This window comes from Apium graveolens, chromosome 7 (genome assembly GCF_009905375.1).
Source record: "Apium graveolens cultivar Ventura chromosome 7, ASM990537v1, whole genome shotgun sequence".
Lineage (NCBI taxonomy): Eukaryota > Viridiplantae > Streptophyta > Magnoliopsida > Apiales > Apiaceae > Apium > Apium graveolens.
The window spans coordinates 84,344,706-84,369,095 of NC_133653.1; the positions used below are offsets into that span (position 1 = coordinate 84,344,706).

The window sequence follows — 24,390 nt, forward strand, 5'->3', positions numbered from 1 at the left end:
CAAAAATTGTTTAAGCTTAATTTGCAGGTGCAATTACAAACAAAAATATTAAATTATTCCTTAATAAAATGTAAATTATTAAAATATTTTTCAAAGAGTGTCAAAATTAACATGCATAAGAGAAAAAAATTAATTTTTTATTTAATGTACAAAATGCCAAAATTGATATGGTTTGGAGTAATCACGTCATCTTACGGGTAAGTTGCAAAAATTATTTTTAGGGTCAATAGTAATAAAATAGGTCCCCTAAACAGCAAAAGAACAATGAAAACCAATCCAATAAGGCGACTTTCAAATGGGGACAAACATCAAAACTGACTAATGGACACTTGGAGCAGCTTACAAAGATTGTTAATTAGTTTATTAATCCCACTTAGCAACAATAAAGGCGATAATCTAGATATCATAGTCAACAATTTTATGTAGCCGTTGCATGCCAGGATGGTTCCTTCCACAAACTCATACAATTAGCTCTTCCAAACTAAACAAGAATATATGATTATCTAATTTAAAGCAAACCATCTTAGTACTATTTTTTAGTTAATTCTTCCATTTGGTACCAATTTGGACACGAGCATTTTCATGTATGCAAACTTATCCTTTATTGCAGGCTCCGTGATTACTTAATGGATAAGAAGTAGACACTTTTTTCATCTTGTAGACACGAAGTTCAGGTAAATTATAGAAATATAAATGGAACATTGAACAAAGAATGAAGTGATAAAAATAAAATCATAGCAAAAGATTCTGCAGCATGTAAGTTTTGTATAGAATTTTATAGTTTATTCAGTGACATTAATGGCTCATGTTGACTTCAAACTATTACTCCTTGCTTTGCGTTAGAATGCATGTTTTAGTCTTTCAGATCTAGATTTTAGTATCAAATGAAAGTTTAGTTTAAGTATAGTCTCCAAAAACTTTCCAAAAGCGATCCCTAATGCTTAGTTGTTATAGTGTTAGTCGTTATTATCTTATTAATGAACTGGACTCTGTATTATTATGAGTCCCACAATAAATTGATGTCACTTGACATTTGAGAAAATTTTTGTAGCATTACTCTTGCTATTATGTTCTGAACCTATTTTTAAGTCATCTAAATTACCTTAATTGTAGGATTAGAGCTGTATTATTTTCATACATAAATTGATTGGAAATTCTACTTTTGACAATTTTTACTTTATTTTAACACATTACTCTTGACATGTTAACTACCCCCTCTTAAATGTTATGAATGAGGTATGGCATGATGCAATAAATTCACATGCTAGTTTTTTATCTAGTTAGATGACTTGCAACTATTTTCATGCCTTCTGTCAAATATAAGAGATTCAGAACAAGTAAAGTGTCATTTAAATATACAATATTTAATGTATATTAGTTAATTATGGTGGCATTTCGGCATAATTAAAGAAAAGACTAACACTAAGCATTCACCATGTGTTGAGGTCTAGTTCTCTAAATGAAGCTCTGCAGGTATTATATATACAGATTGTGGATTTAGTTTGTGGCATTTTGTTGATTGTGGGACATTTTAAGGGATTCAAGGACGTGGGGTTTCGAAAAGAATCGTTGTTTGGTTGTTTGTGCCAAGCCGTCTGCTAGATCCAAGAAAGTCAAGTACTAGATGTTAGAAGTTTCTGAATCCTGTGGTGGCAATAGCTGTGAAGTTGAGTTAAGAAAGAGTTCGTGCACAAGGACAGAACTACTATTTGCTAAAGACAAAGCCGAGGTGGTTTCTTTATTACTGAGCCGGCTTCAAAGCTAGTTTTCTTGTTGAGGTTCTTAGTTTGCAGAGTTGCAGAGTGGAGTGAATTGTTTTAAATTTATATGATCACAGCTTTGGTGTTGAATACAAAGTCTTCTTGATTACCTGAGTTCTGCAGCATTTTTATGAAATGTCATCTGATTGCTAAACCAAAGCACAAGTTTAGGTGAATACTAGTATGACAGAGCAGTCAAAGAGTAATAGAAAGAAAGGGAAGGTGAAGTGGAGTAAGCTGTATACATTTTCGTGCCTAAAACCAAATTTTGATGATCAACAGCTTCTTGGTCAGCCAGGCTTTTCAAGGGTAGTATTTTGCAATAAACCTGAACTGCATAAGACCAAACCATATAAGTATCCCAACAATTACATATCCACAACAAAATACAATGTTGTTAGTTTTCTTCCTAAGGCACTTTTTGAGCAGTTTCGTCGAGTTGCAAATTTATATTTCCTACTGGCAGCTATACTATCTGCTACTTCCTTAGCTCCATTTACTCCTACAAGTATGATTGCTCCGCTTGTATTTGTCGTTGGGCTTAGCATGATCAAAGAAGCTGTGGAGGACTGGAGTAGATTTTTGCAGGTAAGTTTGACATATTATATCATGTTCTTTTTTTCTTTTCATATCTCTATATTGTGTTGTACTTCATAATCACATTACTACAAGTTAGTGTATATGCTAGTACTGAAAGTCATTTAAGTGGAATAGTTATATTGTGATGTCGTCTTTGTTTCCCAAGGTAAATTTGATTAGATTTTCATATATTTAATTCTTAGTGTGGCTGGAAAACACTCTCTCCTGATTAGTAATTCTTCTCATGTTGAAGGCCATATCTCTGTTATAATTGATTCCAAAACATTTTCCCTATGATTCCACGAGATCAAAGATAGTTATTCTAAACCAAATTTGTATATTGTCCTGGACTCGGGTAGAAAAGCTTTATTATCTATTTCGAAGTCCCTTGAATAGAGATCATTCATGATACTAAGATAAATCCCTTGAATAGAGCTGCAAACAACCCTTTATCGTAAAATATCTTCAGTTCTGCACCAGAAGAACCAACCTGATAGTAGGCATCATATGTATTAAAGATCCCAAACTTCATTTTAGAAAATAGGAAACGAGATCCCTCTTTTCAATGGAATTATAATCATAATGATCTCGTGTTTTAGTGGTAGATTACCTAAATTAATTTTCCGTATTTATATTTTATAACTTAAACCATAGTACAGTTAAATGGTTGTTGATATTGAAGGTAAGTAATTTCGTTTTTGAAACAAACTTGTCGATCAAATTCTTAGATGATAATTGCAGGATATGAAGGTAAACTCTAGAAACGTGAAGGTTCACATAGGGAATGGTTTATTTGTGGAGAAAGCTTGGAGAACACTTTTAGTTGGAGATGTTGTAAAAGTTGCAAAGGATGAATATTTTCCTAGTGATCTTTTACTATTATCTTCTAGCTATGAGGATGGTGTTTGCTATGTTGAGACTATGAATCTTGACGGTGAAACCAATCTAAAAGTCAAAAGATGCTTAGAAGCCACTCTCAATCTTGATGAAGGTGCAGGACTAAGAACATTTAGTGCAACTATACGTTGTGAGGATCCGAACACCAACCTTTACACTTTTGTAGGAAATTTGGAGTTTGAGAAGGACTCATACCCCTTGAGCCCAGATCAAGTGCTCCTACGCGACTCTAAACTTAGAAATACTGACTACATTTATGGAGTGGTGATCTTTAGTGGCCCAGATACGAAAGTAGTGAGGAATTCCACAAAATCTCCATCTAAACGTAGCCGGATTGAGAGAAAGATGGACCATGTAATCTATGTTCTCTTTTCCATACTGGTTTTTATATCTCTGGTCACTTCAATTGGTTCTGCGATATACACTGAACACAGTATGGTCAACTCGTGGTACCTTCGTTTGAACGATGAAAAAAATAAAGATCCTTCATTTAATCCAACAGATCCCCTGGTTTCATGTTTTTACCAGTTTGTAAGGGCCCTCATTCTGTACGGATACTTGATTCCAATTTCCCTCTACGTGTCCATAGAAATTGTCAAAGTTTTACAAGCTATGCTTATAAATAAGGATTTACAAATGTATGACAAAGTAGCACGCAAGCCGGTTGAAGCCCGCACTTCAAATCTAAATGAAGAACTTGGTCAGGTGGAAATAATTTTGTCAGATAAAACAGGAACTTTGACATGTAATCAGATGGAATTTAGGAAATGTTCGATTGAAGGCATATCATATGGGGGTGATACAACTGAAATTGATCTTGCAGCTTCTAGACGAATGAATATTGAAGTTGAGAGGTATCGGTTTAGTTTAGATGGATCAGATTCAACAAGTCGAAGCATGGAAATGTTTGAAATCTCAGCAGATAATTCTAGCACAGAAAAAGTAACTCTAGCGAATGAACAAGGAATGGATAATTTCGGTGCTGGAAATTCAGCGTATTCTGTTCCTGGAAATGAAGCTGATATAAAGGGCTTCAATTTTAGGGATGCCAGACTATTGAAAAAATTATGGATCCATAGGTCCGAGATATCAAATATGATGATGTTTTTCAGGGTCATGACCTTATGTCACACAGGCATACCAATTGAAGATAGTCAAACTGGTAAGTTGAAGTACGAGGCAGAATCTCCCGAGGAAGTATGCTTTCTTATTGCAGCACAAGAATTTGGATTTAAATTCTGCCGAAGAACTCAGTCCAAACTGGTAGTCAAGGAGCCCAATCCTTCTGGTGTGGAGGTGGAAAGGTAAAGATATCTACAAATTGTTGTATATAAAATTTTACACATACTTGTTTAAGATAAATACTCACAAATTTGACTGTAAATAGGGAATATAAGCTTTTGAACCTACTTGAATTCAATAGCTCTCGGAAAAGGATGTCTGTGATTGTCAGGGATGAAGATGGTCAGACCTTCCTCTTTTGCAAAGGTGCTGACAAGTAAGTATTTCTTTTTTAAGTTCCAATCAAAGTAATGTGCTTGATTATTAATTGTTTTATATTTGAATCTAAGATTTAAAAGAAAAATCGACACTGGAATTTTCTCCATTTAGTGACTGTGTTATTCTTGACCATTAGAAATTTGTTCTATATAAGTAACTGGAGTTTGAAGATGAATAAATGATGACAATGTTATAAGGCTGTTTGCAATCTCTTATCCTGTTACTTTGAATTTCAGCATCATCTTCGATAGGCTGGCAGATGGTGGTAGGACGTATCAACAGGTGACAACAATGCACCTCTCCAACTATGCTGAAGATGGCTTGCGCACTATGCTTTTTGCATATAAAAAAATTGAAGCTGTGGATTATGAAGACTGGAACTTACGATTCATGAAAGCCAAGGCAACAATAGGTCCTGAAAGAGAAGAACTTATTGAGGCTGCCTCCGAAATTATTGAGAAGAATCTATACTTGTTAGGAGCTGTAGCTGTTGATGACAAGTTACAAAATGGGGTTTGCTCTCTGTCTCTTTCTTTCTCTACAAACACATTTCTCATACGCACTGCTAATTTACAGGTTTTGTTTAAGGCTGTTTTTGCACTAGGCCACTAACATATTAGCTACACGTGAATTTATAAGATTTCCATAGATATTTATAACACCTAAAACCTAGTTTCCCATATTTTTCTATATACTAATAACATATTGTTGAACTCCCGTTACAGGTTCCGGAGTGCATAGATAAACTTGCACAAGCTGGCATGAAAATATGGCTTCTCACTGGAGACAAGAAGGAGACTGCAGTCAATATTGGGTGAGATCTGTAATTTCCGTATTGTTGGATCCAATGCAAATCTCCTCTTTCTTAGTACTAGCAGAAGAGAAAGAATCACTCGTCCAAAAAAGGAAAAACGTAGCTAACGTTTTTCATCCATTTTCTTTGATTGGTCAGATACGCTTGTAGCTTACTTCGACATGATATGCAGCAAATTCGTTTAAGTTTGAGCAAAGAAGCTGAATCAACTAATCAAGTAAAGGTGAAACCAACTTCTTCGAATGACATGCTTATGTGTTCTTGTGTTGAGCTATAGAGAAAAGTCCATCATTATTGACAAAGAGAGCAGTGATCACAACTTTTCCATAAAATTAGTTTTGCAGGCAATGAAAGAAGACATTTTACAACAAATTGAGAATTCATACCAGTTAACCATAAAAGAAGAAAATGAAGAACATCCGTTTGCAATGGTAATAGATGGAAAAGCACTCCAAATTGCTCTTGGAAACGATATCAGGCCAAAGTTTTTAAGGTTGGCTGTGAGCTGTGCTGCTGTTATATGCTGCCGAGTTTCACCAAAGCAAAAAGCATTGGTAGGTGCAAATGTCATGCTTCATTTACATCCACAACTTTGGCTGTTTACTGTTACTTATATCTTAATTAAAGTGGATGAGACATATGAAATTTAGAGAGATAACTGTTTTAGAATATGCAGCATCTGATGCAATGCACCCTATGTTTTCATCACTTCCTAATTCCCTGTACTGTATTACATGCTGGGATATTTCTTTGAGTTTTCTGTTAAATAGCATTTTTAGCCAGAATTTAGTTTCTATTTGTGTGCCTACATTTATTATACACGGTTTCAGATTACTAGATCGGTAAAGGAGTACACTGGAAAAACAACCTTGGCTATTGGCGATGGAGCAAATGACGTCGGTATGATTCAAGAAGCTGATATTGGAATTGGAATCAGTGGCATGGAAGGAATGCAAGTAAGCAAATTTCATACAGTGAAACTCTTGTTGCTATCTTTCTTTTGAACTTAATAGACAGGCTGCAGAATCATATTAATTTGCTTTCTTCCGACAACCTAAAAATTAGCTCTTCTAAATTAGTTTTTGTTCCTTATTTCAAATTCCCTGTATAATGTTAATCACTTGAGGATTTGTAACTCTAAGAACAGTACAATTGTTCAAATTCATGTTCAACAGTATCAGGAAGGATGCAAATTGTGGGTAATGATCACCCTTTATGCTTTTTGTTGCTACATGCTCTAAATGCTTAGTCTGTAAACAAAAAAAAAAAATACAACAACGTCCTGTATATGTTCATTCCTGCATTCTCAGTGACTCCATTTGCAGGCTGTTATGGCAAGTGACTTTTCATTGCCTCAATTCCGTTTCTTGGAGCGGCTACTAATAGTTCATGGACATTGGTGCTATAAGAGGATATCAAAGATGGTAAGCATTTACTTGGTTGATGTAAGTTTTACTAACAATTTACACACATGTATGTATCAGGGTTGTAATCAGACTTGTTTCTTAACTTGCTACAGATTCTCTACTTTGTATATAAGAATGTAGCATTTGGCCTAACTCTATTCTACTACGAAATCTACACATCATTCTCCGGGGCATTGCTGTATGATGACTGGTATTTGGTTATGTTCAACGTCCTCCTGACGTCCTTGCCTGTTATAGCATTGGGTGTTCTTGAGCAAGATGTATCAGCAGACACCTGCCTTCAGGTAATACCAAGACACAGTACTCGCACATGTGCTCATAACAAAGACTTATTTGTCCTGGATGAAGTAAGACAGATAACTACATAAATGCAAATTTTAGTTGAAACACATGACATTGAGTTAAAGATGTAGTCTATGTGCAATGGTTTTTAGAGGCCTACACATATGTACAATATATTTTATATGAATTTCTTATCACGACAAAGTAAGTAGAGATACATTTAAAGTAATGATTAGGTTTCTGAAGGTTTCAGAACATGATTGTCTAATACAGTTTCTTTGTTGTCATTGAAAAAGTTTCCAGCACTGTATCAGGAAGGACAAAGGAATACATACTTCAGTTGGAAGCGAATTATTGGTTGGATCGGGAACGGAATTTTTGCTTCTTTGGCCATCTTTATGTTAAACATCTACATATTGTCCCCAACTGCTTTCTTGAAAGAGGGAAACGTAGCAGACAGTTCACACATTGGTGCCATTATGTACACATGCGTAATCTGGACAGTCAATTGTCAAATAGCCTTAATTGTCACGAATTTCACCTGGATTCAACATTTTTTTATATGGGGAAGCATCTTATCTTGGTACATCCTCATATATCTCTATGGAATACTCCCACCAAAGTACTCTTACAGACAATTCCAGCTCTTTATAGAAGCCATAGCCCCTGCACCGATATATTGGATGGCTACATTGCTCATCGTAGTTGTTGCTCTTCTTCCATATTTCATTCACATTGTCATTCAGAGATCATTCTTTCCCATGGATGATCTTGTGATCCAGGAAATGATATACTGCATGACTGATGTGACCGACAGTCCAGTGTGGTTGAGGGAACAAGAAAACTCAAAGAAGAAGACTCATATTGGGTTCTCTGCTAGGGTTGATGCCAAAATTCTACATTTGAAGGAGCAGTTACACAGAAAGAAAACATTAATTTTTAGATCTTTCGTTAATAGTCCTATATATAGAACGATGACAAATAGCCCCTTGTCCTGACCAGTTAGAATTATAGATTTTTACATGCTCTTCATTATCTTCAAGGCCTTGCCTATCTTCTTTCAATCATTTGATGAAAAAATAATTATCTTTATTGGATTAGAACAAATTAGAAGGTTCTTTGTAAGTTGTAAATTAGTCACCTTCTTTTTAGGCATGTTGGTTTTCTACTAAAATCTTTGAAATAATAAAATATTTCTTGTTGGGAGCTTTCTGTAACCCCTTCCCATTTTTTCCTTTTCAATTTTTCTGTTTACTTGCCCAATATGATCAGTCTAACCAGATAAACACTCTTATTGTTTTGTAAGAAGATGGAACATACAGTGGCGGAATCTAAATGACCTCGTTGATCTTATAATCGGTACTGCTTATAAATTTCACAAAGAAAACGAATATCTGGGGAGTACAGGGTTTGGAGGAATTTGTACCACAATATTGTTAGTTCAAATCTGGGATAGCACTCATTTTCCAAAGTTCGAGTTGTTTCTTAATGTTACTGGAAACTCTTATGGGCTCTCTTGATCATTGAAATCTCTCAACTAATCATCTCCAGTACTTTGGACAAAATCCAAAACCAAGTCAAGTTTTTTTTTAGCAAGGGTGATCTTACTGTTAACCCAATAAGAAACATCTGTATGAATCCAGCACACAACAATCCAGCATCATGATGTTAACGTTGTCGAGTAGATGGATTCGATCCCCCACTACAAAAACGGGAGGGAATAAAACTTGATTAGATAAGGAACTCTGATAATATAAAGCGCATCTAGATAAGCAAAGAATCTTTTGTCATTTTCATAATCTAGATTCTGTGCTATAAAATGCAGTATTAAGATGAGGGAACCACAACATAACATCAACTACAGAAGAAACAGAGGACCATTCTTACATAACCTACAGGCAACAAGGTTGCAGAAAAAAGATCTATAGCTCAGCAGCCAAGTCAGGTACAATGTACATGCTGCATATGCACTTAAATCATCATTATTACTAATAATTACTATATTTTTTTATTAACTTATACCAACTTCTCTCTTATATTTTCAGAAAGGTTGGATCTATGTGCATGCATCTGAATTCCAATATGTAGAACCCCAAGGCTGGACTATAGTTAAGTAAGTCTAGACCACATTAAGTTTATCAAAAAAAATTAGACAAGAATTTAGCTTAAATTTATTTGCAGTAGTACAATATGGCACTTCGTATCTACAAGACTGCTAATCTATATCTTTAACCGTGATCCTTTTTGATCGGTGATTTGTACTATTGTCGAACTCTGAGGTCTGGCTGGTGATTTAGATAGTAAAATACACTTATTTGACATAAATATTAATAATATAAATATTTTTGTAGTGATGACGGCTCAGCGGAACTAACGCATGCATGGAAGCTAGAGGTTAAGGGGAAGTGTAAAGCAAGCCTGCTTCCAAAAGACAAAACTTACGAGGCGTAATTCATGGTTTTGCTGAGAAAGCACTGTGTATTTACCACTCCAAATAATCTTAAAATAACTCTTCCATCCGCAAGTGCAGTCTATACAACTGAAAGACTGCCCTAAAGAGAAAACTATATATACGTCTTCAACTTGGGAAAGAATTCAAAACCAATTCTTTAAAGGATGGAGATATCGAGTTTTCACTATACGGGGATCACCAGGCTGGTAAAAAAGGTTTAGTCGTCTATGGTGTTCTTTCGCACCTGTTGAAGACTGATAATTTACCAGAACATTGTTAATACCAGTACTGGAATGCATAACTACATATTTTCACTTTTTCAGTAACATATGAAGCAGCTATGATATGGCTTGTACTTTTATTGATACTATCCTACTACCAAGCAGTACAATGAGGAGGTTAATGGTGGGTTTTGTGAAGTCTATTAATTAAGCCCAACAAGTGGTATCAGAACAGATAATATTATATTAATGTGGAGTTAGGCATGCTCAGCAAGCCCAACAAGTGGTATCAGAGCTTCAGGTTGTAACGGTCCAGAATTATCTCAATTGGGCTCCAGAAGTGAGCAAGAAAGAGGCAGATGGGCTTGCCCCATAATGGGCTCAAGGAAAAAGGCAGACGAGCCTTCCAGTATGGGCCTAGGGGGAGCAGATAGTCAGATGGACTTTCAGAGGAGCCTGGTCACACTGAAGGAGGCAGAATCGACAGGTGTCGGACCCGATGTGTGAAGGGGGAGATTGTTAGGAGTTGTTCCACATCGTTTGTGGGAGGGGCAGTTTGCTAGAATATAAGCAGCCAGATAACTCCAATTAGTATGAGGCCTTTTGGGAGATGCCCAAAAATAAATTCGTGCGGGCTCGGCCCAAATCGGACAATATCATACTAACATGGAGTTAGGTCTGCTCAGCAAGCCCAACAAGTGGTATCAGAGCTTCAGATTGAAACGGTCCATAACAATCTCACGTGGGCTCCAGAATGGACCTTGCAAGGATTTAATGTTAAATTTCAGAGTTGGAAATGGGTTAGAATGATTAAAACTATTCCAGAGACACCACAACAGAATGGTGTTGCAGAGCGCATGAATAGAACCTTGAATGAGATGACCAAGAGTATGAGATTACATGCAGGGTTGCCAAAGATGTTTTGGGCTGATGCAGTTAGCACAGCTGCGTATCTCATAAATATAGGACCTTCAAGTCCTTTGGGGTTCAAGATTCCTGAAGAAGAGTGGCAGAAAAAAGAGGTAAATCTTTCACACTTGCGAGTTTTTGGTTGTGTTTCTTATGTGCGTGTTAAAGATTCCGACAGGGACAAGCTTGATCCGAAAGCAAAGAAGTGTATCTTCATTGGTTATGGCTCAGATGATATGGGTTACCGTTTTTGGGATGAACTGACTAAGAAGGTCGTTAGAAGTAGAGATGTTATTTTTAATGAGAATGCAATGTATAAGGATAAGCTTGTAGTCGATTCTGAGTTTACAAAGGAACAACCTGACAAAGAGGAAGCAGTGCTTGAAGATATTACAGAAACAGATCTTGCAGGAAATAGTGGGAGTTCGGAGTATGTTGATGACAGGGTTCCAGTAACTCCACGGACCGAGGTAAGAAAATCTAACAGAAGTGTGAGGCCACCACAAAGATATTCTCCTTCAGCATATTATATGTTATTGACCGAGGACGGGGAGCCTCAGTGTTATTCAGAGGCTGTACAAGTGAATGATTCAGTTCAGTGGAAATCAGCCATGGATGAGGAGATAAGTTCTCTTGAGAAGAATGAGACTTGGTCTTTAACAGAGTTACCGGCAGAAAAGAAGGCTTTACATAATAAGTGGGTGTTCAGGATCAAAGAAGAACATGATGGCAGCAAGAGATACAAGGCAAGGTTAGTAGTCAAGGGTTATCAACAGAAAAAGGGTATTGACTATACCGATATATTTTCTCCCGTTGTTAAGATGACTATAGTTAGAATTGTGCTAAGTATTGTGGCTGCAGAGGAGTTACATCTAGAGCAACTAGATGTTAAGACTGCGTTCTTACATGGTGATCTTGAGAAAGACATCTACATGGTTCAGCCAGAGGGATTTCAGGTAGCTGGGAAAGAAAAACTTGTTTGCAAGCTTATAAAAAGCTTGTATGGTTTAAAGCAAGCACCGAGACAATGATACTTGAAGTTTGACAGTTTTATGATGAAGAATGGGTACACGAGCTGTGTTATGGATCATTGTTGTTACTTTAAACAGTTTGATTCATCTTATATCATATTGTTGTTGTATGTTGATAACATGTTGATAGCATGTTGATAGCAGGATCAAATATGAGGGAAATCAACAGGTTAAAGAGACAGATGTCTGAGGAGTTTGAGATGAAGGATATGGGTGTAGCAAAACAAATACTTGGTATGAGCATCATAAGGGATAGAACTGAAGGTACTTTAAAATTATCTCAAGAGAAGTATGTTGAGAAATTGTTATAGAAATTCAGTGTCCAGGATGCAAAGACCAGAAGTACACCGTTGGTGAGTCACTTTAATCTCACAAAGAAGCAATCACCTAAAACGGATGAAGGCAAGAAATATATGGCTAAAGTTCCTTATGCATCTGCAGTTGGCAGTTTAATGTATGCTATGGTGTGTACAAGGTCAGACATTGCTCATGCAGTGGGAGTTGTTAGCAGATTTATGTCTAATCCAGGAAGAGAGCATTGGGAAGCAGTCAAGTGGTTGTTACGCTACTTGAAAGGCACATCCAAGGTTGCACTATGTTTCAGTAAGAAAGATGTTATCTTGAAAGGGTTCTCTGATGCAGATTTGGGTGGATGTTTGGACACAAGAAAAAGTACAACGAGTTATATTTTCACTTTGGATGGCACCGCAGTTAGTTGGATGTCTCGACTTCGAAAGAGTGTTGCTCTTTCAACCACAGAAGCAGAATATATGGCTATCTCTGAAGCTAGCAAAGAGATGATTTGGTTGAAAAATTTTCTTGAGGAGTTGGGAAAGAAACAGGCGGACAGTGCTTTGTATAGGGACAGTCAGAGTGCTATTCATCTTGCGAAGAATCCCGTGTTTCATGCTAGGACGAAACATATTCAGCTGAGATATCACTTTACAAGAGAGTTGATAAGCAATGGTACTTTGTCCTTGAAGAAAATCCTTGGTTCAAAGAATCTTGCAGATATGTTGACTAAGGTGGTTACGAATGAAAAGTTGAAGTTTTGCGTAGCTTCAACTGGCCTTCAGAATTGATTGATGAGAAGGCGCTGCACTAGTTAGAATTATTGATTGAAAAATTGATTTTACTAGACTTACAAGAGTGAAGTGAAGATTGGTCAGACTCCAAATGGGAGATTGTTGGGTTTTGTGGAGTCTATTAATTAAGCCCAACAGTTAAAAAATGCAAGCAATGAATAAAACAACAGAGAGCTACAGTTAATTGTAATTAAATTGTTGCATTAGTAGTAAGTACTAGTGAAGTAACGATGACAATTGCAGAACCCATAACATTTGAAATAATGCCAAAAGTTTGATTATTTAACGTATCCTCTTGAACCTATTTCTGATTCCATGTAGATAGTTCTAAATACATCACGAAGTAAGAGATAGAATTCAACTGAAAAATAACTTTTCAGGGGCCGACCTCGTTTCTCGCTACTAACAGAGCTAGGAGTTTCAGTGTCTGGGTAAAGTGATTAGTTTAGTGCTGAAATGGAGGAAAACAATAGTATAATAATTTTAGAGGAGTTTCTCGAGTGACAATGTAACATTTTTAGTCATTCACACGCCTACAAAGTGAGTTAAGACAAAGGTTTGGCACATAATCATATATATGTAAAAATAATACACAGATGTTCATATTTGAATCCTGATACGTGATTTCTCTGTTGAGTTTTTTTTTTTAAATAAATACAAAGTATACAATATTATGAATAAGAATATGGCATGAGACTATAAAAGTTCAGCCAGTGTTTTACAGTGTTGTCCGTTGCTAGTCTATCTCGGACGATTATATCAACATTTTCAAATTATTAAGATATAGTAAAAGAAAATATATATTAAAAATAAAAATAGTATTTTTTTTAGGCTAATGCAAAATGCCGAATATATTGTACTTACATTTTTTTTATGTCATTTTCATTGTATAAAAATACTAGTTTAAAACCCATAATCGCACGGATTGCACATATACTATTTAATATTATATAATTTCTAGAAAAAAATTTGAATTGAATTCTTAAATTTATCATTTAAAATTTTAAATAATATGATTTCATGAACCAACCGACTAATTAATATTAGAATAATTAAATAAGAGTAATTAAGTAATTTTAACAAGTATTGATCAACTACAAAACTTTTAAATATTTTGTTTATAGCCCGAGCCTCATTATTCCGACTTTTTAAGTTCAGATCAATAAGACAATTTTATTTTAGCCCAAAATATCCATTAAAATAATATATAACTTAACATTAATTAGAAGTTAAATTGGTAAAAAAAGAAATTAACTTTAATATCAATTACAATGATATAGAGTTGTATATTAAATAGAATTTAAATTGTTAAAGTAATTTGACTTCGATATCAATTAGAATTAGAATTAATTGACCTACCAACTGACCAATTAAATTGATAATAATTAAGTAAGGGTAATTTAGTAATTTCAATATTTACCGACCAACTACCAAATTTTTAATATTTCGTCTATTAAAATATAATATAGATAGACAGTATAGATAGGCGACCATAATTAATGATAAATGTGCAGAGTTATATCTCCGACTCATTTTTATCTGAACATATCCATTTCTTATATAAACATAATAAATAACGAAGAAAAGAAAACAGGAATCAATTAGTTTTAGTTATCCTCTCTTCCAGGTATCCATCCTTGTCAACCAAGCCAGAATCAGGCAGGAAGATTGTAAAATCCACAAACTTAAAAAACCAAATACCAACAACCAATGAGAAGCATCCAACTCAGACATTTTCCACCTATTCAATTCCACATCTTATCCTCTCTGCAGCCACCAGTTCCTTCCTCTCTAAATCTAAAAACACAAAACACCATCTCACATTCTTTCCACACTCCAACCCTAAGAAACAAACAACTGATTATCACAGTGTCTAGCTATGGCTTTCTCAATCTCCACAAACCTGTACAAGCCAATTTCTAACCCAAAGTTGAACTCTCAGTTCACAGCAAAGCCAAAGCTAGCTAGTATTGTGTGCTCTGCCTCACCACAGAACAATAACTTCTCAACTTCTACAGAGCAGGAGAGTTCTTCCTCATCACTGAAAGCATTTTCAGCTGCACTAGCACTTTCCTCGATTCTGCTATCGGCTCCGGTGCTCCCAGCTTCCGCAGATATTGCAGGTTTAACCCCATGCAAAGATTCTAAACAGTTTGCTAAGAGGGAAAAACAACAACTCAAGAAGCTTGAGTCTTCACTCAAACTTTATGCACCAGATAGTGCTCCTGCTCTTGCCATCAAGGCAACCATGGAGAAGACTAAGAGAAGGTACTTACCAATATTACTGCAATATAGATAGGTTTTCTGTGTGTTATTAGTTTTACTTAAATATATATAGACCCTTAATATTATATACTCACACACATGTCATACCTCAACCATAATCAACTATTAAGTAATAAGAAATGTGTGGCAAGTAATTACAAGGAAGATGTATATATGCAGGTTTGATAACTATGGAAAGCAAGGTTTGTTATGTGGATCAGATGGATTGCCCCATCTGATAGTGAGTGGAGATCAAAGACATTGGGGAGAGTTCATCACTCCAGGGATTCTGTTCTTGTATATTGCCGGGTGGATTGGGTGGGTTGGAAGGAGCTACCTGATTGCAATTAGAGATGACAAGAAGCCAACACAGAAGGAGATCATCATCGATGTTCCCTTGGCATCAAAGCTCCTCTTCAGAGGCTTCAGCTGGCCCGTGGCTGCTTACAGAGCTTACCTCAACGGAGATCTGATTGACCCCTCTGTCTAAACCTTTCTGTGTTGCTTTTTATCTATCAGTCCACTTCTTACTCGAAATGTAATGCTATAAGAAATCTACATCAACTTTTCATGGAAGCGGAGTGATGGATTCTTTTTTTTTTTTAAAAACAATTGTAATTTGTACATGATGGTAAATCATTCTATGATATGTACTGTCTTGATGCTAACAAAGACTAAACTCATTTCATTTGGACAATCTCAAATAGGTAATTAAAAACCCCACTAACTCCTCAAACTGGATATTACCAAGATAATACTGGATTATAATAGCATACGCAAAATACTTGCGTTATAATATAAATTCTCCACTTTATAACCTCAACAGATAAACTTTTGAGAAACAAAGCATGTTACCACTGCAACTAAGGAAGCCATTAGAGTTTTGACACATGCAAGCACAAGTCTGAAACAGAAAATGAAATAAAAGTAACATGCTATCCCTTATTTTCATATAGACATTTAATATTTTCAAAGCAATTCATGTTACTGGTCCTCTAATTCATGTTTTAGAACTCAAGACACATGACTTGATAGACCGTTCAACTAGCTCCGGGTGATCTCTGAAATTAAGAGTTTGTGACTTTGTAACCATACTGACCATGGAAGGTGTATCATAGCCATGTTGACCACTATTGCTGCTGGAGTCCCCTTGCGTCGCTATCTGACTTGTTGAACTACCTCTAGTAGTTGATCTCTGCCAGGAGTGTGAGCTCATGCCTGAGCGCATATAAGCTCGTCCAGTGTGCTGGTATGACTCCATGCTAACCATTCTCTCTCTAATTTCATTCAACTCAGCCTCAAGCCAGATGCAGAGACCATCTCCTGCCTGAGCGGATGGTGAATGAAGGAGCACTGATCTCCGATTCTTTAGCAGAACCTTTGCACCCTCCAGGTTTCCCTGCTCAGCCATCTCGTGGGCTTCAGCAATACCTTCTGCCACCAAGATGCGATTCTTCTGACGATCAACCTCCAAACTCGGAATCAAGTCTGCAGGACATAGATAATCAGGTCTTCGTACTTCAACCATCCTGCATTCAACCTCTCTCATCTCCCTTGACACAATTTCTTTATACGAGCATTTGACATCCAGTAATGATGTTGTTGCCAAGCCTCCATTGCTTTCAGTGGATAAGAACACAGGAACTGACAGGTATACCAAGAATTCTTTTTCCTCATCTGCATACAAATCTCCAACATCTATCATGCCTTCATTTCCTTGTTCCAATATAACATTTAGGTATTTTCCCGAAGGTATGGACTCGATATGCACTCCAGATGACACAGACTTCACATCAAATCGAAGTTCCTGCGCCACCACGCTAAGTAGCCCACCAATGCACCTAGCAAAAGCATCTTGTACTAGATCATCAGACTGTATAAAGGAAAAGGTTCCACCAGATGCATCAGATATTGCGTACATGCAATTTGGGTCATGGTCTGTGCCAAAACCAAATGTGTGAATTGGGATATTTATAGGCCGAGTCTCAGTTCCAGCTTCTCGATTACCCCAACGAATAGGATTAAGCCATATATTTAACTGGTCCAAAACCTGCCTTGAATTGGAAGCTTCCTGACTAGGAGTTCGTGGCTCGTTGATATAATGAAGGTTGAAAGTGTCTTTTCCATCAGATAGGAGGATGATGCTTGCAACTGGATTCTTTTCTCGACGTTCATGAATAATTCTAGCACCTTGCCTTAGACCTTCCATAATGTTAGTGCCACCATTTGCCGAGAGAGAGCGAATGGCAATTATTGCATCATCTCGGCCTCTGTTAGTCATCTTGCGAAGGGGAAAGATTCTTCGAGCATTTGATGAAAAGACGACTATAGAAAGTCTATCTGAAGGGCCCAGATTTTGAATGACAAATTGTACGGCACGCTTGAGGAGAGAAAGCTTTGAACCCTCCATGCTACCACTTACATCTAGCACGGTAACCAGATCAACTGGTGCCCTCTTAGAGTCAGGAGCATCACCACAGAGTGGTGGTGCTCGTACACCAACAAGAACAGCAAAATTGGAAACAGTTGCTGATGATGCAATGGCAGGACACTCTGGAACAGCCTTAACAGTAACAGACTCTGAGCAATCTGATGGATTAGATGGCGTTGCCTCAGAAGATATTGCAGTAAGGGGCTCATCATCAGAAAAACGAATTGGGTCAACTTCAGGTCCAGCACCAATCACGGTTGTATATGGTGACAAGTCGTTAACATTATTCTCAACAGGAAGAGAAAACCGAACAGGGCCTCCATGATTTCTTTGACGGGCAGCATTACTGGTGGGGAATTGGACAGGAAGATCCTTCCATTTGGAGCGGCAAATAGGGCAATCATGATTTCCATGTTGAACACTTCTGGCAATGCAACCAAAGTGAAAGGAATGAGCGCATTCAGCTGTAAATATTGCCTGACCCTTGCAAGTTTTCACATTTTCAAGGCAGATTGCACAAGTTTTCTGTCACCACAAGCAAAATTACAAATAGTAGTCAAGTAGAATAAACGGCACCTTCAGGTAGAAAAAACTAATCAAAACTTAATGTTAGTATAGAAAATCATCAACTCAAAACTTCTAGCACAAGGAAATCGCTTCCTCTAATAACACCACTAAAATATTAGCAATTGAGGTTACAGAAATAACTCAAGAAAAAAAATCATCCCCGCCCAGCCCTTCGCCGTTCTCATGATAGGTCACTCACGGCTCTCTCCCCTTCTACTTAAATGTACTTATTACATATACCCCTCTCCTTAAATTTGCACTAAACTATTCCTACTATATATATACATGGGTTTAAATGAATAACACGTGTCCAAACTAGCTTACGTGGACCTCGACTAATCCTGTATAGGGCTAATACTGGATTCCACCCCCTAACTCTTACGTTGTATCCCCCTAATATTTGCAACCTACGTTGTCTTTCCTATAATTTGTTACTTGAATTTTGGGTTAAATATCAAAGTGGTCACTCAATTGAAGATAAGTTTAATCATTAAACTTAACGGGGTATCATTTGAATCACTAAAGTAATAATAAATATCATAAATATACCTCAAAATATGTGCTCGAGAATAAAAATTTATTTTATGAAGTTCTATATATTTTTCTTCAATCATATTACAACCAAATGAAAATGTATGAATTCTAGTATTTTCTATAATATAATAAGATTTTTTAAAATTTATCTACTATTTATTTTTATTTTTGTAGTCATTTGCTTTATTTAAATAAAAATAATTAGTAGATAAATTGTTAAAAATCTCAAAAAATCATCTAAAATACTATGAATTCATAACTTTTCATTTGGTTTTAATAAGATTTAAAAAAAATGTTTAGAACTCCATAAAATAAATTTTAATTCTCGAGCACATATTTTGAGGTATCGGTTTGATATTTATTATTACTTTAGTGATCCAAATGATACTCCGTTAAGTTTGATGATTAAACTGATATATTACCTTCAGTTGAGTGACAACTTTAATATTTAACCCCTTGAATTTTTGCCAAATAAAAAAAAACTGTAACAGAATGTTCTTCAAATAAAAATTACAATTCCACCATCATTTTTTCTTAACAAAAACCCAGGTGATTTATATGATAACAGTAAATTATGCTAATAGAGATGACAAGGATAGTCAAGTACAACAATGTACATACAAAATGACACAATCTATATGAAAATGATGGATGTATATATAAGGGCATTTTAGTCAACAAAAAAAGACACAAAAATTCAAAAAACAGAAAAATATTAAAGACAGGAGAAAACTCTGGCAGTTAAACAGGAAAGCTGACAGTTTTGCCGGGAAATCAGTTACTAGGTTGTCAAAACACACACTAAAACACACACACAAAAATATCAAAAACATCACTAACAGATGACGACGATTTCACACTGAAGCTTCTCGAGAGACGAGACAACGACGTCACCGAAGACGATTTGGGACCGGAATTCGCCGGAGATTCCACCGGAGAAGCGGTGGCGAGCGGAGGAGATTCGGAGTGTTTATGTTGAAAAGCTTTCTTGAGTTTGTTTAACATGTTAGGCATGGTGATCAGGTGAAAATGGAATTTGTGTGTGTTTATATGACTGCTGTGCAAGTATAATAGTGTTATATTGATGGGGGAAGTTTGTAGAAATAGTGAGAATGAACCGACTACGTAGGGGGAGGAGACGTAAGTGTTTGTTTGTTAGTTTCCTTTGTTAAACTTTGATATTTATAGACTTCGATCTTCTGTTATTTATCTTAGCTGTTTGACTTTATCTGATCGCCAGAAAATTAATTATTATTATTATTTTTTCTGGATTGTTAATGTGAATGAAACGGAGATTGGTAATTCAATTTTCAAAAAATCTAAATTTTGATTACGGCAAAAAAAAAATTGGTTATTTATATTAACGGAATTAAGATTCACAATTACTCATATATAATACGAGAATAAGGTATAGAAGTGAGATTTTTTATTTTTAATGAAATGACTAAATTATGAGAATAAGGTATAAAATTAGTGAGATTTTTTATTTTTAATGAAATGATTAAATTACCCATGTACTTTATTTTTATATAAAAAAATATTGTTCTTAAGAATTGAACCAGGTCTTTACATTCACATATACATGTTGTTACCACTCCACCACCTTGTTAATTAGGCTTTTTTATCATCTATCTATACTCTTTATTAATAAGTGAACTATTAATAAATGAAACTATATATAATTTGGTGTTAAAAATACCAAAGTATCAAAGTACTAAATTTTGGTACTTACAAGTTGACTTCTATTCTCTAATAACTTGGTTTTTAACACAACTCGACTTCTATTCTTTGTAAATTTTATTTTCTTTTTAGTTAGTGTTCATGCAATCATCTATTTACTTCATAAAATAAAAATATTTTTTAAATGATTTGTAAATTATATTAAAAATTTATTAAGTTACGTTAAATTAAGTAAAATAACTTATATGTATTTTTAATTTTAGAAAAACTACAAACTACTAACACGAATTGACTTATATTCTATGTAAACTTTATTTATTTATAAATTATATTAAAAAATTTATTAAGTTATATTAAATTAAGTAAAATAACATATATTTACTTTTCTATTTTGAAAAACTACTAACTACAAAGTAAACTATTAACACGAATTAACTTCTATTCTCTGTAAACTTTATTTTATGTAGTATTATTTTTAAAAATAATTAAGTAATATCAAGTAACTTTAGTAACATTTATTAACTTATAAACTGATAATTATTGATTTAACGATCGTATTTGTTACTGTCCATCACAACGTTTATATATTTTAAATTAAAAAAACATAATTTAACATCAACAAAGTTATGGCCTGTATTTAGATTATATTTAGTAATATTAAATTTAGTTTAATAAAATCTATTTACTTTTAATTTGTAAATTAATTTTTATCGATAATTAAGTAATATTAAATAAACTATATTGAAAAGGCTAATTATATGATAATTATCGAATTATATTAATTAATATTAAATTTTCTAAAGAACAGATATTTGGTGCATAAGATAGAAATACAATTCATTTCAAAAAAATAAAACTAATATGTTAGGTTTTTTTATATCAAGTAAAACAATGCAAAAATAGAATTATAGTGAAAAATTTCATAACTGATTCGATTCTTTTTAATTATATAACTATTTTTTACAAGTACCAATTTAATAATTGATATTAATATATTAATTTTAATTCGTGTTTCACACAGATTATGAATAATTCTCCACAAATATTAAATTGATATTTTTAGTTTCAGTTTGGTGTTTCGCACGGGTATCAACTATCTATACTAATAAGTGAAACCATGTTTAGGTCCCATATCTTGGTACTCACTAGAAAATTATACAACTATTTTTTAAAATTTTATGTAATAAAATCTCAACTGACAAAAATTAACTTTTACTCTCTGTAAATTTTATTTTCATTAAATTTTTATTTATTGCTGAACATTCAAGCGTTAGTTACTTTAAAATAATCGTATTAGTAAGTTAACATGTCAGATTTATATAAGTAAATAATTAGGCCATGCATAACTAGAACTATACTGTGAAATTTTAAAGTTACACTTAACTTCAATTTTTTTAACTACATATTTTAAAAGCCTTTTATATATTATATTTCGATCTGTATTTTGCACGGATTATGAGTTTCAGTTTTTTGCAAATAATAATGTGATACTGTTATTTTTAATTTCGGGCCCGTGTTTCGCACGAGTTACCAACTAGTACACATAATATATACACATAATATATGAGTTTCGTATATATCGATAATTTATTTAACTTTAAACATAATTATTAAAATATTCGTAGATTTAGTTTCAAACAATTGAATTTGAAATATAAGTTAAGCATAGTTCATAAACGGATATATATCTTATTTATAAATAATTTTTAATTTGAAAATTATGTCTCGTACATTTTTAATATTTATTTTTTAATAAAAAAATTAAATTGTATATAAAATTATTGTTTTTAATATGTTTGAAAATGGATACACTTAGATAAATAAAATATATGTATATTACATATTTACATAGGTTAGAGTCATAAACAGGAAGTATATTTCGGTTTATTTCGAACTGAAAATCACAACTTAACTCATTTTTCAAAAATTACTCGAAATATGACTTCATGACCTCACTGAAAATACAAAGTCACTATCCAGGTTTAAATTACGAGTTCGACAGGAAATTTTTACCAAGAGGATGTTTTGTGATATCCTATGTTGATAAAAATTAATGTATCAAAATTACTAACTTCAAAATCGGAACTTTACCCATTTTGAAAAAATACTCAAAATTTGACTACATGACCCGGCCGAAAATACATCATCACTATCTAGGTTTAGTAAATTTAATTTACCAGCTCAACAAGAATATCTAATCAATAAGGATAAATTTTGTAATATCTTATATTAATAAAAATTATTGTTTGAGATTTTTATACGATCAAGTCATTTGATATTATGTATCAAATTTAGTGACTAACTGGTTGTACATTATTGTTTCTAGGACTTGAACCAATATTTAAATATATTCGGAATTTGATATGAGATGTCATAGGATCAGTTAAAACAACGAAAATATACTAAATCGATTTATTTGTTAATGTTTTAGTTTAAAAAAAGAATTAGGTTTATAATATTATTCAATGATGGTGAATTTGTAAAGAGGTGAGTTCAAATTTCTACTTTTTTCATTATCTTTAGAAAAAATTAAACTACAACTATAAATTAAAATTTAGAATTTTCATTAATATGTTATTTGAAAAATGATAAGATATTTGATGCTTCTTCATAAACAATATAGTTTATTTATTGCATTATTTAATTAAAATAATATTTATATTAAAATATTTGTGAAATAAATCTTAAATTTTAAATTATTGAGTTTGATATGGTTATTATAAGTAATTATATACACAGAGTCCCTGTTTTTTCTTTAAAGTCTTGGAGTCCAAAATCTTAACTTTAAATTACAATCCAATCTAATGGTTTAGGTTTTATGTTTTATTAATTTAAATACTAAAATAATAAACTACATGATAAAAACGTGTGTTTTGGTATTATATCATCAATGTTCAACAAGCTGAACATGTACATGATCTACAACGTGAAGATGTATGTTTTACAAATTAATCATATTCTGTAAAATCATATGTTTTGCAATGTTCAACTTGTCAAATATATGATATTTGCAAGATTTTAATTAAAATAATGATATTTGTAGACCATAATTTACATTAGAATATGTTTTACAATTTTTTTCTACTAATTTACTTGCAGAACATATGTGATCTCCCGTACTCAATAAAAAAATAAGGATTCAATATAACTCAATTCACTCACACACACTCACACACACATATATATAAAAAACTTAAAAATATAGATTACAATCTTTTGTAAAATATATTTAAGATGAACAATAATAATTTTACGAAATAATATTTAATGTTGGAAAATATCGTACAACTATTTTGAATTATTTGAAAAGAGGTTAAAACTATAATGTGTTGCATCATTTGATTTAATTCATGTTATGCTATCTAAAAAGTTAATATTAGTCGGTAATTTGAAAGGATTAACAAGTTCAACTAATATTTAAAAAAGATTATCGAATTGAAAAATGTTTAATTTTTTTTTAAAAATATACAATGTTATCAAGTTATTATAAAAATAAAGATTAGAATCATAAAAGAAAGAAACTTGAAAATGATTTGAATGACGATATTAGTACAAATTTATCTTCGGATTTTTCAAAAAAAAACTTGTGAATCTGTACTTAGTTTTTACGATATATGAATTATTTTTATGTCACATCCACGATTGATACCCTGTTGAGTAAAAATAGATATTGATTGATTGTTAGTGCTACTTCGACTGTTAGGAATATGTTGTGAACTTGATGATAAGTTAAACAAAATACCTTAGTAGATTTAACTTAGTGAAATTTGTAGCACTCGATGGATGATCTAATATAGTCCCGATGGATAAACTTTATAGTCCCGACGGATGACAAATTGACATTCATCGAGTGAGTAGCTTATGTAACAAATAAGTACTGTAGCACATTTCTGCAAACAACATGTATTAGTCAGGTAGATTGCGTAGGGTTTTCTAAGTCATGTTGACTACTAGAT

General features: G+C 33.6%; 3 protein-coding genes across 3 annotated transcripts; 2 read left to right on the forward strand and 1 right to left on the reverse strand.

The window, feature by feature from the left end:
- The first annotated feature begins 1,363 nt into the window (after positions 1 to 1,363).
- On the forward strand, positions 1,364 to 8,458 carry LOC141670838 (putative phospholipid-transporting ATPase 5). The gene is made up of 11 exons (XM_074476859.1): positions 1,364 to 2,348; positions 3,081 to 4,540; positions 4,624 to 4,734; positions 4,973 to 5,249; positions 5,462 to 5,550; positions 5,689 to 5,773; positions 5,895 to 6,104; positions 6,381 to 6,506; positions 6,876 to 6,974; positions 7,070 to 7,261; positions 7,556 to 8,458. Exons 1-11 carry the CDS (start codon positions 1,944 to 1,946, stop codon positions 8,255 to 8,257), a joined length of 3,756 nt encoding a protein of 1,251 aa, XP_074332960.1. The 5' UTR covers positions 1,364 to 1,943; the 3' UTR covers positions 8,258 to 8,458.
- A 6,293-nt stretch (positions 8,459 to 14,751) lies between these two features.
- On the forward strand, positions 14,752 to 15,871 carry LOC141671018 (photosystem I reaction center subunit III, chloroplastic-like). The gene is made up of 2 exons (XM_074477086.1): positions 14,752 to 15,225; positions 15,403 to 15,871. Exons 1-2 carry the CDS (start codon positions 14,837 to 14,839, stop codon positions 15,710 to 15,712), a joined length of 699 nt encoding a protein of 232 aa, XP_074333187.1. The 5' UTR covers positions 14,752 to 14,836; the 3' UTR covers positions 15,713 to 15,871.
- A 268-nt stretch (positions 15,872 to 16,139) lies between these two features.
- Positions 16,140 to 19,912, reverse strand: LOC141671017 (E3 ubiquitin-protein ligase WAV3-like). Its single transcript, XM_074477085.1, has 2 exons — positions 19,595 to 19,912; positions 16,140 to 18,178 (listed from the first exon to the last, which is right to left on the reverse strand). The coding sequence occupies exons 1-2, from the start codon at positions 19,766 to 19,768 to the stop codon at positions 16,223 to 16,225; spliced, it is 2,130 nt and encodes a 709-aa protein (XP_074333186.1). The 5' UTR covers positions 19,769 to 19,912; the 3' UTR covers positions 16,140 to 16,222.
- Between the last annotated feature and the right edge of the window lie 4,478 nt (positions 19,913 to 24,390).